Here is a 12,911-nt window from a genome sequence, read left to right as displayed (position 1 = left end):
CACCGTTGATATTCAACATATTCATAGAGTGCGCCATTAAAGAAATCAAGGAAAGTTCGGAAGGGGGGGTTAAAATCAATGGGGAAAACATCAAATTTGTAAGATTCGCAGATGACATTGCTGCATTCGCAGAAAATGAAATAGCATTAGAAAATCTGATAACAACCATGGACATTGTAATCAAAAAATTTCAGTTAAAGATAAACGCGAGCAAAACTAAAATAATGACAACATCCAAACATCCAGCAAACTATAGACCTGTTAAACTGAATGACAACATATTAGAAAGAGTTGATAGTTTCAAATATCTTGGAAGTATAATAAATAGTGACTCTAGATGCACACAAGACATAATAGCCAGAATTGCAATAGCCAAACAAGCATTTAACAGGAAAAAATACATTTTGAAAACCAAAAACATATCATTAAAAATAAGGAAACGGTTTATTAAATCATATATTTGGAGCATTGCACTCTATGGAAGTGAAACGTGGACTATGACACAGAGAGACAGAGAGAGGTTGGAAGCGTTTGAGATGTGGTGTTGGCGAAGGATGGAGGGTATAAGCTGGACTGAAATGGTGTCAAATGAAAAAGTGCTGGAAAGAGTTGAAGAAAAGAGAACCATATTGAAGACTATAGAGAACCGGAGAGGAAATATGATTGGCCACCTGATACGACACGATTCATTTATAACAAACATTATAGAAGGAAAAATTGAAGGGAAGAGAGGAAGGGGTAGACCTAGGATAACATTTATGAAACAAATAAAAGAGAAGGTGCAGGTCGTGTCGTATCGGGAGGTGAAGGTTTTGGCGGGAAGAAGAGAGGAATGGCGGTTACTCCACCGACAAGAGCGCAGCTCTTAAATAGAGAGAGAGAGGGAAGGAAATTCCGACCCAGTAGGAAATAAAAGCCGACCCAGTAGGAAATAAATTCCGACCCAGTAGGAAATAAATGCCGACCCAGTAGGAAGTAAATTCCGACCCAGTAAGAAATAAATTCCGACCCAGTAGGAAGTAAATTCCGACGCAGTAGGTAGTAAATTCCGACCCAGTGGAAAGGAAATTCCGACCCAGTAGGAAGTAAATTCCGACCCAGTAGGATATAAATTCCGACCCAGTAGGAAGTAAATTCCGACCCAGTAGATAGTAAATTCCGTCCCAGTAGGTGGCAAATTATACCCAGATATATATCCACCCCACGACGCAGACATAGATAGATATTTAATTCGGCGCAGTAGATAGTAAAATCGATCTAGTAGGTAATAAATTCTAAAGAGGTGTTAAACTGTGACCAAGTGAACTATGCCTCCGTCTGTATGGCAATGAAAACGTTAAGGTACCAGGTAAGCTTAATCTTCAGTGTATTGGTTTGTACCTGTTCGTTGGCCTGACTGAGGTCTCTGGTGAGCTGGTCGTTCCTGTCGGTGGCGCGGCGCAGGTCTCGCCGCAGCGCCGCCGTCTCGCCGTCCATGGACGTCCGCCGGTTGCGACACCACTCGTTCTCACACTCGCCCCTGAATAACAACATTGGTTTATTAGGTTGGTCTGGCAGCATATCCTTTTCTGTTACTCAAAACCGTCCTTTGCTAGAGCGAGAGAGAGCTACCGCCTCGTCGATTCTGCCGCGTACGGTCGCTGTCTCGCTCTAGCAAATGACAGTTCTGAGTAACAAAAAAGGATAGAAGTATAGGAAGTGCGATGTGGTGCTGACAAATGTGGTTTGACCCTTTTGCAACGAATCATTATTTCGTGTGGTCACACCCCGGACATTTCATACAAAAATCTAATTCAATACATTTCAAGGCAATTTTGACCTTTTAGTAAAAGAATTATTTACAGTTTTAATGTTTTTTATTTTGTGTCAAGTGATAGTACTTAAGTACGTTAGTCAGTAATTTGCTTAATTTTCAATAATAATATTTAACTCCTTTTTTCTTATTTAAATTTTGGAGATACCAATTTAATGGTAACACTTATGTAGCACTTACGTCATCAAGGCTTTTCATAGGATTGAGCATACTTGGTTGTATTATACCATGGACGAGAGAAATAACATAGTCGTGTCATACGTGGGCGTCCTGGTGGCGGCCCGCGCCCGCTGCAGCATGGTCTCGGCCGTGGTGCGCGCGCGCCGCTCCTCGCCCAGCCGCCGCTCCAGTGCTGCGCGCTCCTGCGTGCGCCACACCGACACTCTGCGGGGAGGGGGGGCACGGTGTACATCAATGTACGGTTACATTCATATAATTCAAATTAAATGATTATTGTTTTAATTTAGCCATATAACTGGATAGTTCAAAACTGGCTAATAATAACTAACTAAACTAGTATTTGTATAGAACAACATGAATTGCGCCGGAAATTCCACTTGATATTAACTCAGTATCACGAGCCGAATCATCCCCGTCGGTATACCCTGTACCCTACAGGGGGGTTAGAAAGTCAACATCGAAGCGATTGATAAAAGTGTATCAAGTGTAATTCCCCGTGCGTGGTATGGCGCGTACTTGTGCTGCAGCGTGGCGTGCGCCTGCTTGAGGTGGTGGTGGTCGGCGCGGCGCTGGCGCTCGGCGGCGGCGGCGGCGGCCAGCGCGCGGCGCGCCTCGCCCTCCGCGCGCAGCGCCGCCGCCAGCTCCGCGCGCACGCGCCGCAGCTCCTCCGACACCTCGCGCGCGCACTTCTGCGGGGGAACGGGGTTACCATACGGAACGTACTGATCACCGATGCATTGGACTTGCGCCGTGCTGCATGATTGGCTACTTGACAGTTTTCGGATAAGTATTTTAAAAATTACCTTTTAAATTAATTCTTTTCTCAAAAAAGCTTTATATCATAGAAAAAAAGGATATTTTTCTTCATTAATTTCAAATTTCGCGCGAAAACGGTTGGTCACGTGACATTTTGGCCAGGGAGGTCACATTTCAATAAACAAAGAAGTTTCTGTTCATTTTGTGAAATGTGACGTCACACGAAGCTTGGTCATGGCCGCTCGTGTTTAGGGTCTTGTAATACAAAGGTAAAAAATCACATCCTCATTTTGTAAAAATAAAATATTTAAAAATTATCTTAATAAAAAGACTATCGGATAATTGTCGTTACATAATAAACTACCATATCCAACATATTTTATTATTACAACTGTCAAGTAGCCAATTCTAAAAAGATCGTTTTTTTTTTTTTTATTTATTGCATGTCACAATTGGTATTACAGTTCTTATAAATAAATATGTACAAACATGTTTTTTTTTTGCACTGATTTTAGTAATAAAAAATATTTTAATTAAAATTATAAAAGTGGTTTTGATTCCACTTTGGCTAGGACATTGCAGGCTGATCACCTGGGGCCTATTTAATAAAACTTACAACTGTAAATTACAACGACAATTTGGTGTTCATTACGTAGCTAATATGAAACTGAAAAATATTCGTGATCACACACCCGCAATGTACTTCAAATTGTCATTGTAATTTACAATTGTAAGTTTTATTACACAGGCCCCTGATTGTCCAAAAGATGATCCGTACTTCGGAAGGCACGTTAAGCCGTTGGTCCCGGTTACTACTCACTGATGTAAGTACGTAGTTGTTACTGGAGTCACATAGCGGCTCAATAATAACCCTGACACGAGGTTAGATGAGGTTGGTAATCCAGCTCACAACCCACACGATAGAAGAAGATCTGGGGAGTATTCAAGGCTAGGGTGAATAGGCATTTGCTAAGCTAGAGCACAGATCATATAATACTAACGTACAGATGCCTCACGTCATACAACGAAACTGTGCCGTTCTAACTCGGGCAATTCTTCGGGCTATTTTTAGTTCTAATAAATGACCACTAGATGCCGCTAAAACGCCCCTTTTTTAGCGGCATCTAGTGGTCATTTATTGATGGGATCGAACGAATCGAGCGACATCTAGTGAAATTTCAGCTTACTGAGTGCAAGTTATTGCAAGCACAATATATTTACTTAGAGTTAGAGTAAAATTAAGATAATAGATGGCGCAAACGGATTTTTTTTCTCAACGTTGACATGTTAGTATTATAATCTGTGACAATGATCTGTGACATTGTCAAGGTGACAGTTGTTAGTTGACATACGATTATATCTGATGTTTGGTGGGCAAAGAATACAAGGTCTTTGTTTGGTGGGGTTTATTGATTACGTCTTCATTTTGTATTGGCAAAAATATATCTCCAACTCCTGTAAGTATCTAATTAGTTACTAAAACTGGAAGATAATTAAAAACATAGCTAAGGTCCTACCTAGAACGCAATCGTCCCTTATCATCCCGGGCGTGTCGTAAACCCGACTGAGGAGAACCTTTATGAAAGACAAGTCTTTTCTAGCATGATGAAACATTACATTGGACCACCGGTTAAGCACCTGAGGACTTTGTATAAAGTGCTTCCAAATTGGTCTCTGCTTACTCGTGGCTCTGCCCAGCCTAATCGGGATTACAGGCGTGAGTATAAGTATGTATGTAGTAGATACTTTTTTGTGTAGCTGTCACCTATCTATGGTACAAATCATAATATACTGTTTGTTGAAAAAAAGTTAAATAAGTCTAGTTAGGCAGTGAGCGTGTTGTGAATTTAAGCCTGTAATTTATTTCAGATCTCTAAAGACGATGATAACCATTATGAAGAATGACATGCAAAGGCTATTTGAACCACATATCAACAATTTTCTGACCATGACCAAGTGATGAATATGATACAAGTCTACCTCATGAAAGCCACACTACTTTTCAAAGAAAAATATTTTCTTTGGAGTTGTAGGTATTATAGTGAAAACTTAATCCTGACTTCTGTTCTGCATAAATGAGAATCGCACTATGCCAGGTATGTATGCTTAAATTATTATCCCATTAACCCATTTCTTTGAGCCCGAATATCTAAATGTTCAATAAAGTAGATAAATTTCAAACTCATCGGATTACATGCGTAATAGGTCATCCATGTGTCTAAATGTAAAAAATAGAGCCTACTATTACTACTCGTTGGTATATGAGAGTATTAACTCACACTTACTCTCCTTCTCAGGGCGGACAGAGCAGAGTTTTGGCACACAAGTTTTGTCATACATTGCAATATACCTACTATTATTATATAGTCACTATTACTCTAATATAAAATAGGTCATAATGGTAGACTTGTTTGCATCTCAAACGATGAACCCGGTTCAAACCCTGGTACCGGACTTGCATTAATTTAATTTAAACAGTTCACATCTAGCACAGTTGGCCTGACCATTATAGGTAGCGATACAGCCTATCGTTAGCCTAACGGAAAGCTCGTGAGGTGCGTGTGCTTAGTTCATCTTGTGATGAATGTTACTTTGACTACCTCAATGGGATGCAAGATCTTGCTTATGTTATGTTATTATATTATCTGTGATACATAGATAAACTAATGCCTATAATACCTAATGGGTGGTAGAAATGTTTTGTTCTGAATATCATTGCCGATCAAAATTAATGTGCTCTTTTAAAAACTATTATATTTTCATTTGTAGGTGACATAATATAGCGAGTACCCTGGTTGAGTCAAGATAATATAAAATAAGTGGAAAGATAATGTGGCCCAAGTAGTAAAGGAAAGGATGTGCAAACAGCCGAATGTGAATCTGGCAATAATGTGCCTGTTTAAATGAGTTTTAGTTGAGTACCAAATAGTTACCTAGGTTTTCCTGGGAAAAACACTGATCCAGCTTTTCTGATTCAACTGAGTTTGTGTATGGTTTTGAATAAATAACTAAACAATAGAAATGTGTCTTTTTTATTTTACTATCCCCTTTCCATTACATAGATAGATATCATTTAAAGTAACTATAAATAATTAATTGTTCATTACAATTTATATAAAAGTAGTATTAGTATATTATAATTAAGATACCTACTTGATTATTAAAATTAACAAATTTAATGAAGTTGGATTTTTTTTTAATGACTAGAATGAAAATACAATAAATATTCAATTAAACTACTTCTTTAATTCAAAAGGTATTACATTTTGTTATTGTTAGATACAATACTAATTTCTTTTTTAACACTTTGCATTTTGGCGTGTCTTCAGTAATTGACAACCGTCTTCTCTTCGGCGTGTTGCACTGGTATGCTAATGCTGGCGGCTCCACGAGCTCTTCAAGTTCGCAGTCGCGAAGCCGTTTATTTTTGTACACCTTTTTCGGTGTCAGTACTTTAAAAGTACCTGATGAACCTAAAACGAAAAATAGTATGTATTAAATAATGTCGTGAATCTTATCTTCTTATCGTGGGTGGAATACCAGCCTCATCAACCCTAGTGTCAGGGTTATGATTGAGTCGCCAAAGGCCCCAAAAGATGAATGTAAAGCAAAGTTGTTGGAGATAACAATACCTAACATAAAGGAAGAAAAGGGCAATTATAACATTCATTAAAGTAGGTAGGTAACTAACGTATTAACGTAGCCATTTTATAAATATTAAAATGTGTATGATAAGTGATTCCTAAAAGATAGACATAGGTAGGTACTTATAAAAAACCACAATACATTGTTTTGTTATATCTCAAAACCATTAGGCAGCTTTTTCGATGAAAGCTCCCACTAGTCTTGATTTTTTTCGGACATAGATTGAACATCAGCGCTCAAAAAGTGGGACGCAAAGTTACTGTTAATATAGCGACGTGACAGTATTTCTCCGCGGTGCGCGATTAGGCGCCGAACTGGCAACATGCAAAGTGCGTGGTAAAAAGTTGCAAATATAGAAGCTCAAAGAAAAAAATATGTAACACTTCTTGTAAGTCATGACATTGGTGCTAATTCCTGTAAACACATCTAACTTTATTTTAAGTTATATCTGTCATTATTATTTTTTTCTTTTGAGATAGCCGCCAACAAACAGACGAGCGAATGGCGTGGGAGCTTTGTTTTATAATATTATTATAATGACAGATAGAATAAAAAAATAATAATGACAGATCTCTCAATGCGTCTTATCGGGGCTTCGGGGGATGCTAGGGCTGGTAGTTATTTCTGTCAGAGAATTAGCCTGGCGATTCAGAGGGGTAATGCTGCCAGCCTGTTGGGCACCTTGCCTCGATGTGACGCATTGGAGGAGGTGTTTTATTTATAGGGTGTGTTTGTTTTGTTTTTGTTTGAATAAATAGATTTTAATTATAATGACAGATATAACTTAAAATAAAATAAATAAAAATAATGATTAGATTACTGACGTGTTAAAGGCAACCAGACGAGATATAGAATGTAAACAAAGTTTCAGAGGTTCAAAACATTTATATTTGAATAAATTATCATAAAGTTCGAATTTTAATCGCTGTCGTCTGTACTAGACAAAGATGATTCGTCGGAAGAGTCCGAGTCAGCTGTGTTTATGATAAAACTATCTATCGTATTATCAATCATGTTGTCAATACTGTGATTAAATCAACAACTACTCATAATACCAGCAAAAATCAAAAATAAAAGTAACAGAAACGGAATAATAAGAACAAAAATCTAAGTAGGTAAATACGGGGACGAAAAAATATGTATCACTTCGAACGCAATCCAAACAGAAATGAACATGTTCATAAAATGGCGGTCCAAATGTTGACAGCTGCAGTACCGACTGCTTTCCTGTACCTACCACGAAACACAATGACAGCTGTCGTTGACCAACTGACGCCATAACTGCGCGTACGAGTGATAAGGACAGAGATGATAATCCCTGGTTATCGCAATGTAACTCAGTAATGGTCCGTTTGTTTACCTTTTTGTATCTCGTCTGGTTGGCCTTACTTTACGTACCTATATGATTTTAGGTAGCTACGCTGCGGTATAGGTTTTGCGTGAAAGAGCCACAAACATAGTAGGTACCTACCTACTTAAGTAAGTGGAATGATAAGGCTTTATTACCTACATTAACTCGATTCATCTGCCACACACGATGCGTCAGGTCATCGTGTGTACCAATGTAACCTACCTACCTATAAAATGTATGACGAAATCGTGGGTCGCCCACCAATGAACTGTTTATTATAACACTGCCCGATCCTGATGCCCGAGCCCGCGATCTCGACGCATCGCGTTTGGGTAGTTTAATAACCGCTATAATATATACCTATAAGCCCTGTAAGCGCGGTGCACTGTTTTGTACAAGATTGTAAACAACTACGTCTCAATTCCGTGTGTCGAGCAACTATAGACTTTATGTCATTATAAAGATAAGATCCATTCTAGCTTGTTGCGTTGCGCGAGGTCACGTGTTATTACGATTGTAGGTAAGTAGGTAGGCAGGTACCTACCTACTGGCTGAGTCGCGCAAACGCAAATGATAGGTACGTACCGTACGTATGATGCGATGCGATGCGTAGTAGGTACCTAGGTATGTAGGTAAATCTGCCTGTATGTTTGTTACCCATTGTTACCCCTTCAGGCTTAAACAACTGGTTACGGTATGGTAGGTTACATTACCTACCCATCTACGACAATCGCCGTCTGCGTAAAGTTGAAAGCGAAAAGCTACTTTTCTACCTATAGCTACCTAACTTACCTAGGTAGATACTGGTGCTAATTCCTGTAAATACCATCTAATTTTATTTTAAGTTATATCTGTCCTTTTCTTATCCGCCGAAAAGGAAAGGGACGGGTAATCGACAAGCATAAAATTTATGGAACACACGTCAATTTTAAGCACAAATCTAAACCAACCGTCTAAAAATTTTACGTCAGTCAATAACCCGACACATTAATTTACTCATTCTTCCTAAAATTAAGAGCTGTGTATCATCCGTCCCTTTCCTTTTCGACGGATACGAAAATGACGGATATAACCTAAAATAAAATTAGGCGGTGTCTGCAGGAATCGGGGCCACTTACCTATTAAGGTATTATAAACTGCTTATATACGTCCCACTGCTGGGCACAGGCCTCCCCTCAATCAACCGGAGGGGGTATGGAGCATATTCCACCACGTTGCTCCACTGCGGGTTGGTGGAGGTGTTTTTACGGCTAATAGCCGGGACCAACGGCTTAACGTACCTTCCGAAGCACGGAATCATCTTACTTTTTCGGACAATCAGGTGATTCAAGCCTGAAAAGTCCTTACCAAACAAAGGACAGTCTCACAAAGTGATTTCGACAATGTCCCCATCGGGAATCGAACCCGGACCTCCAGATCTTGAGCCTATCGCTCTAACCACTAGACCACGGAGGCTGTCAATTTGTCATTAAGGTATTAAGTAGGTATTATAGATAGTAGGTAGGTATCTTGGTATAGGTACAATAAAGTAATATTTTACGTCTTTAATTATTTTAAACCCTACAATTTATGTTAATACGGCTTTATTATAGTTTAGTTACTGAAAATGGTTCGGAATCGAGACGTCTATAGGCACCTATCGAACCTATCTATCATCACAGCCCGGACACTTCATACAAACAACCTATCCCCTACTTTAAACATTTAACTAGGTAGGTAGGTACCTACATTAACTTGTCTACATCTAAGTAGTAGGTAAGTTGTAATTAGCTAGGTACCTAACATTTCAAAAAAACTCAAGGTCGGTAGGTATCATTCATGTAGGTAATAACTCACTATCACTATACTAAAACCCAATATTATGTAGATATTCAAGCAATAGGTAGGTACCTAACCTACAATAAAAATTTGATTGTATTTGTATTAATTCAGTGGTAGGTAAGTACCTACCTACTCAATTGTAGGTAATAACTTGACAAATTAATTGTGCTTACCTGGTGAGGAAGTGCTTGAGCGATTTTGAACGTCTTGAGTCTGATATGGTTCTGGAACTGCACTTCTCTGGAGTCTTTTTCTATGACCAGTCTCATTTCGTACATACTTGATATTGAAATGGTCAATGCATAAATACCTTGACCGCAAATTTTCTGCAGGCAAGTGGGCAATGTTCATATTACCTACAAGAAAAGAATATAATTTTCAATAAAACATATATAGCCTATAGATGTTCCACTGCTGGATCGTCTCTACCCTCAAATAACAGGAGGTAATCGTTTTGGTGGTAGCCCGGACCAACTATATAATTTCTGAAGCAAAGCTTACTCTTACTTTTTCGGACAATTAAGTGACTTAGTCCGCAATGTCATAACTAAACAAAGATTAATGGTTGGATCATGGTAGTGGTTCCCTGGAAGAAATTGCTTAAACAGGCCTCCCATGTGTACTGTAGTAGGTATGTTGCATAAATTTTTGTATGTTCTAACTGTTTGTGATCATTAAAAATATTTGATTTGTGATGAATAATCTCACAAAGTAATTTTGATAATATCAGAAACAGTACCCGGACCTCCAGATCATAAGCCTAATGTTCTAATCAATAATACACAGAGGCAGAATCTACTAAAACAGCAACTTTTGACATGTCTTATTAAATTCTTGTAGGTACCTACCTATACATAATGTATGTATAGATTGTTACCTGCTGAAAGGTGGTCAGGTGTGAGCGAGACCAAGATACTAGGTATACCTCATTTGGGTTCCTGGCTTCTGTACACAGTCCCGATGTGTGAAATTGGTACAAAACTGTAGGTTTGGTAGATAGTAGTTTATCTTAGGTATCTATTAAGACTGTATAAGAAGAAATAAATTAATGTTTTATTTTTATTTATTTTCATCTTAAATTAAAAGTAAATGTGTAAGTAGATATCTGGGGGGCCAAAATGGCTACATCAAAGCAATTCATCTAAGAAAGCAATATTGCTATTTGACATTTGTTTGCATCGCACACTTACTTTTATATGCACAAATGTGAAACTGCAATATTGCTTTCTTAGATGAATTGCTTCGATGTGGCTATTTTAACCGCCCTGGTCTATAAAATGTTCAATAAAACAGTCCAAAATTCAGCAATAATTATGTACTTGATTGACTTTTTTTAACTTTTGTCCCTTTTATTCCACAGTTCACTTGGAAATATAAATCCATCGCATACAGTATTGGTATATAGTAGGTACTTTACAAGTTTTTGACTATTCCAGTGCTTTAGTAGTTATAGCAATTGGTTCAGAATCTGGAGGCCCTGAGTTCCCAGTAAGAATATGTTAAAAATCACTAATTATGATTTTCAAGTTTGATTAGTATATCTATATGCCATGCTAAATTACCCAATTGTACAAAAGTTAATTTAATAATTCCAAATTGACATTGAGCACAATACCTAATTATATTATGTTCTTCAGACAGAAAAAACTGTTCTACTACTCTAAACTGTTGATCTCAGCTTGAGTTTAAGTATTACATTAATTATGGTAAACTAAATGATAAATGGTGACAAATGATAAACCGATTAGGTACCAAAATAATAGTCTAGCAAGTAGGGGGAGTGGCAATAACTTTCCCACCATGTTAATTAGGTATTTCTTTTTATTTTATTCCAGTTTTGATTGTCATTGATTCTATCAAATTGTTTGTTTGATAACTTTTTGCAGTTTAATATTAAAAATAAATAAAAGTAAACATTTAACTACTTACCGCAATTCTCAAGCCATACTTTTAGGCGGTTGACGTCATCCCACGGAAAACGGAACATTGACTTCTGTTCCGAAGAATTTGTACAATTATAATAAGAACAATTGTGTGCAGTCATTTTTTATAACCACTGTTCCTGTGCCGCTACGTGAAAGCAGGTTTCATGAAGCCAAATCAAAGTCCGATTTCAGTCCAGGGTTAGTTTGTAAACCACAATACACAAAACGTAGAAGGCGCGTTCGACTCGTAATTCAAACGAAAACAAACATTTTTAAACATAGGTAGGTTACTAACCTACCGTACGTTATTTGAAAGTTGCGTTTTTTTTTGTTCTCAAATTTAGTTTTAAATGATATTTATACAGGTTATATTTTTTTTTTAAATTTGATATTGTATCTCCCATAATTTATGAGAATTACAACTAAACATTTAATTAATTCAATAAAATGTATTTTGCAAATAAACACAATCTTTTAAAAACGTAATATTTTATTATCTGTGGCAAAGCTAGATCGATGTTGCAATAATTAACGATAGATGGCGCAACTTTAAGCGAGCTTCTTACACATAATTATAGATGGCGTTAATAAAAACGAGAACGTTCAACCCCTCAACAAGCTCCATACTCGACGTAGTTCCGACGTAAATCCGCTAGAGTAACCACTAAATTTAAAAATATAAAAATCTCCATTAAATGCCAATATCTTTGATTAACTTTTGGTTGGAGTATAACTTTTAAATTATAAAACATAATTTTAGTGCCTATTTATCGATTATTGGCTTTTAAAGAAACTTTAATTACAAATCGGTACTATTAGCGTCATCTATTGAAATTTTTTTGAACAATGTTTCCTAATGTTCGCGATGAGAACCCATGGCTAGAGTGATCCACCCTAGACCACATCGTCAATTACCATCAGGTGAGATTGTGGTCTTTTTTTTTGACGTGACTTATTGTAGATTTGCCGCAGATGGTGATTTTGCTTTACTTCTTTACAGAATTTAACCAAACCCATATCTACACAAGCTTTGCAGGACAACAATGGAATATGAGGTGTGTGTACTACCTGAAAAGTAACTTTATACCTACTTGATTTAGAGCCCCGAGTAACCTTCAACCATATGTCTATTTGGCCATGGATGAAAATATTATGGCCACCAAAGCTATACAGGCATTTCCTGGACGGCTTAACAACAGACGGCCGGACAAATGGGGAGCGCTGAAGGCTCTCACCCGGTACAACGTTTAAGACAACAGGCCTGAGGGTGCCCAGTTGGGCGCGAACCTCGGCCCAGGGCGTCGTCTGAGAGGAAAAATATTTGAAAGATTTAATCAACCGTAGTGGGTCGATAGCGATAAGCGCTGAATGAGGGAAATCGTCGACCACGCCGGCGGGGTCGGTATCGGGGACCACGCCG

General features: G+C 37.9%; 2 protein-coding genes across 5 annotated transcripts in view; both read right to left on the bottom strand.

The window, feature by feature from the left end:
* The window catches only part of LOC126373789 (macoilin), a 170,388-nt gene that overhangs the window by 145,809 nt on the left and 11,668 nt on the right, over positions 1-12,911 (bottom strand). For all 4 annotated transcript variants that reach the window (XR_007567360.1, XM_050020088.1, XM_050020090.1 and 1 more), the window contains 3 exons: positions 2,510-2,682; positions 2,075-2,197; positions 1,381-1,519 (listed from right to left, as the gene is read on the bottom strand). Coding sequence is in view for 3 of the 4 variants with exons in the window: in XM_050020088.1 (XP_049876045.1) it covers positions 1,381-1,519; positions 2,075-2,197; positions 2,510-2,682 (435 nt within the window). In the remaining variant the exon portion in view is untranslated. The remainder of the gene's footprint in view (positions 1-1,380; positions 1,520-2,074; positions 2,198-2,509; positions 2,683-12,911) is intronic.
* LOC126373886 (uncharacterized) lies at positions 5,974-12,889 on the bottom strand. The gene is made up of 3 exons (XM_050020242.1): positions 11,496-12,889; positions 9,740-9,922; positions 5,974-6,222 (listed from the first exon to the last, which is right to left on the bottom strand). Exons 1-3 carry the CDS (start codon positions 11,608-11,610, stop codon positions 5,999-6,001), a joined length of 522 nt encoding a protein of 173 aa, XP_049876199.1. The 5' UTR covers positions 11,611-12,889; the 3' UTR covers positions 5,974-5,998.

The sequence above is a fragment of the Pectinophora gossypiella genome, chromosome 16 (assembly GCF_024362695.1).
Source record: "Pectinophora gossypiella chromosome 16, ilPecGoss1.1, whole genome shotgun sequence".
In the NCBI taxonomy this organism is placed as follows: Eukaryota; Metazoa; Arthropoda; class Insecta; order Lepidoptera; family Gelechiidae; genus Pectinophora; species Pectinophora gossypiella.
Note: the sequence above shows the minus strand (reverse complement) of the source record. Positions and strands in the feature narration are given on the sequence as shown.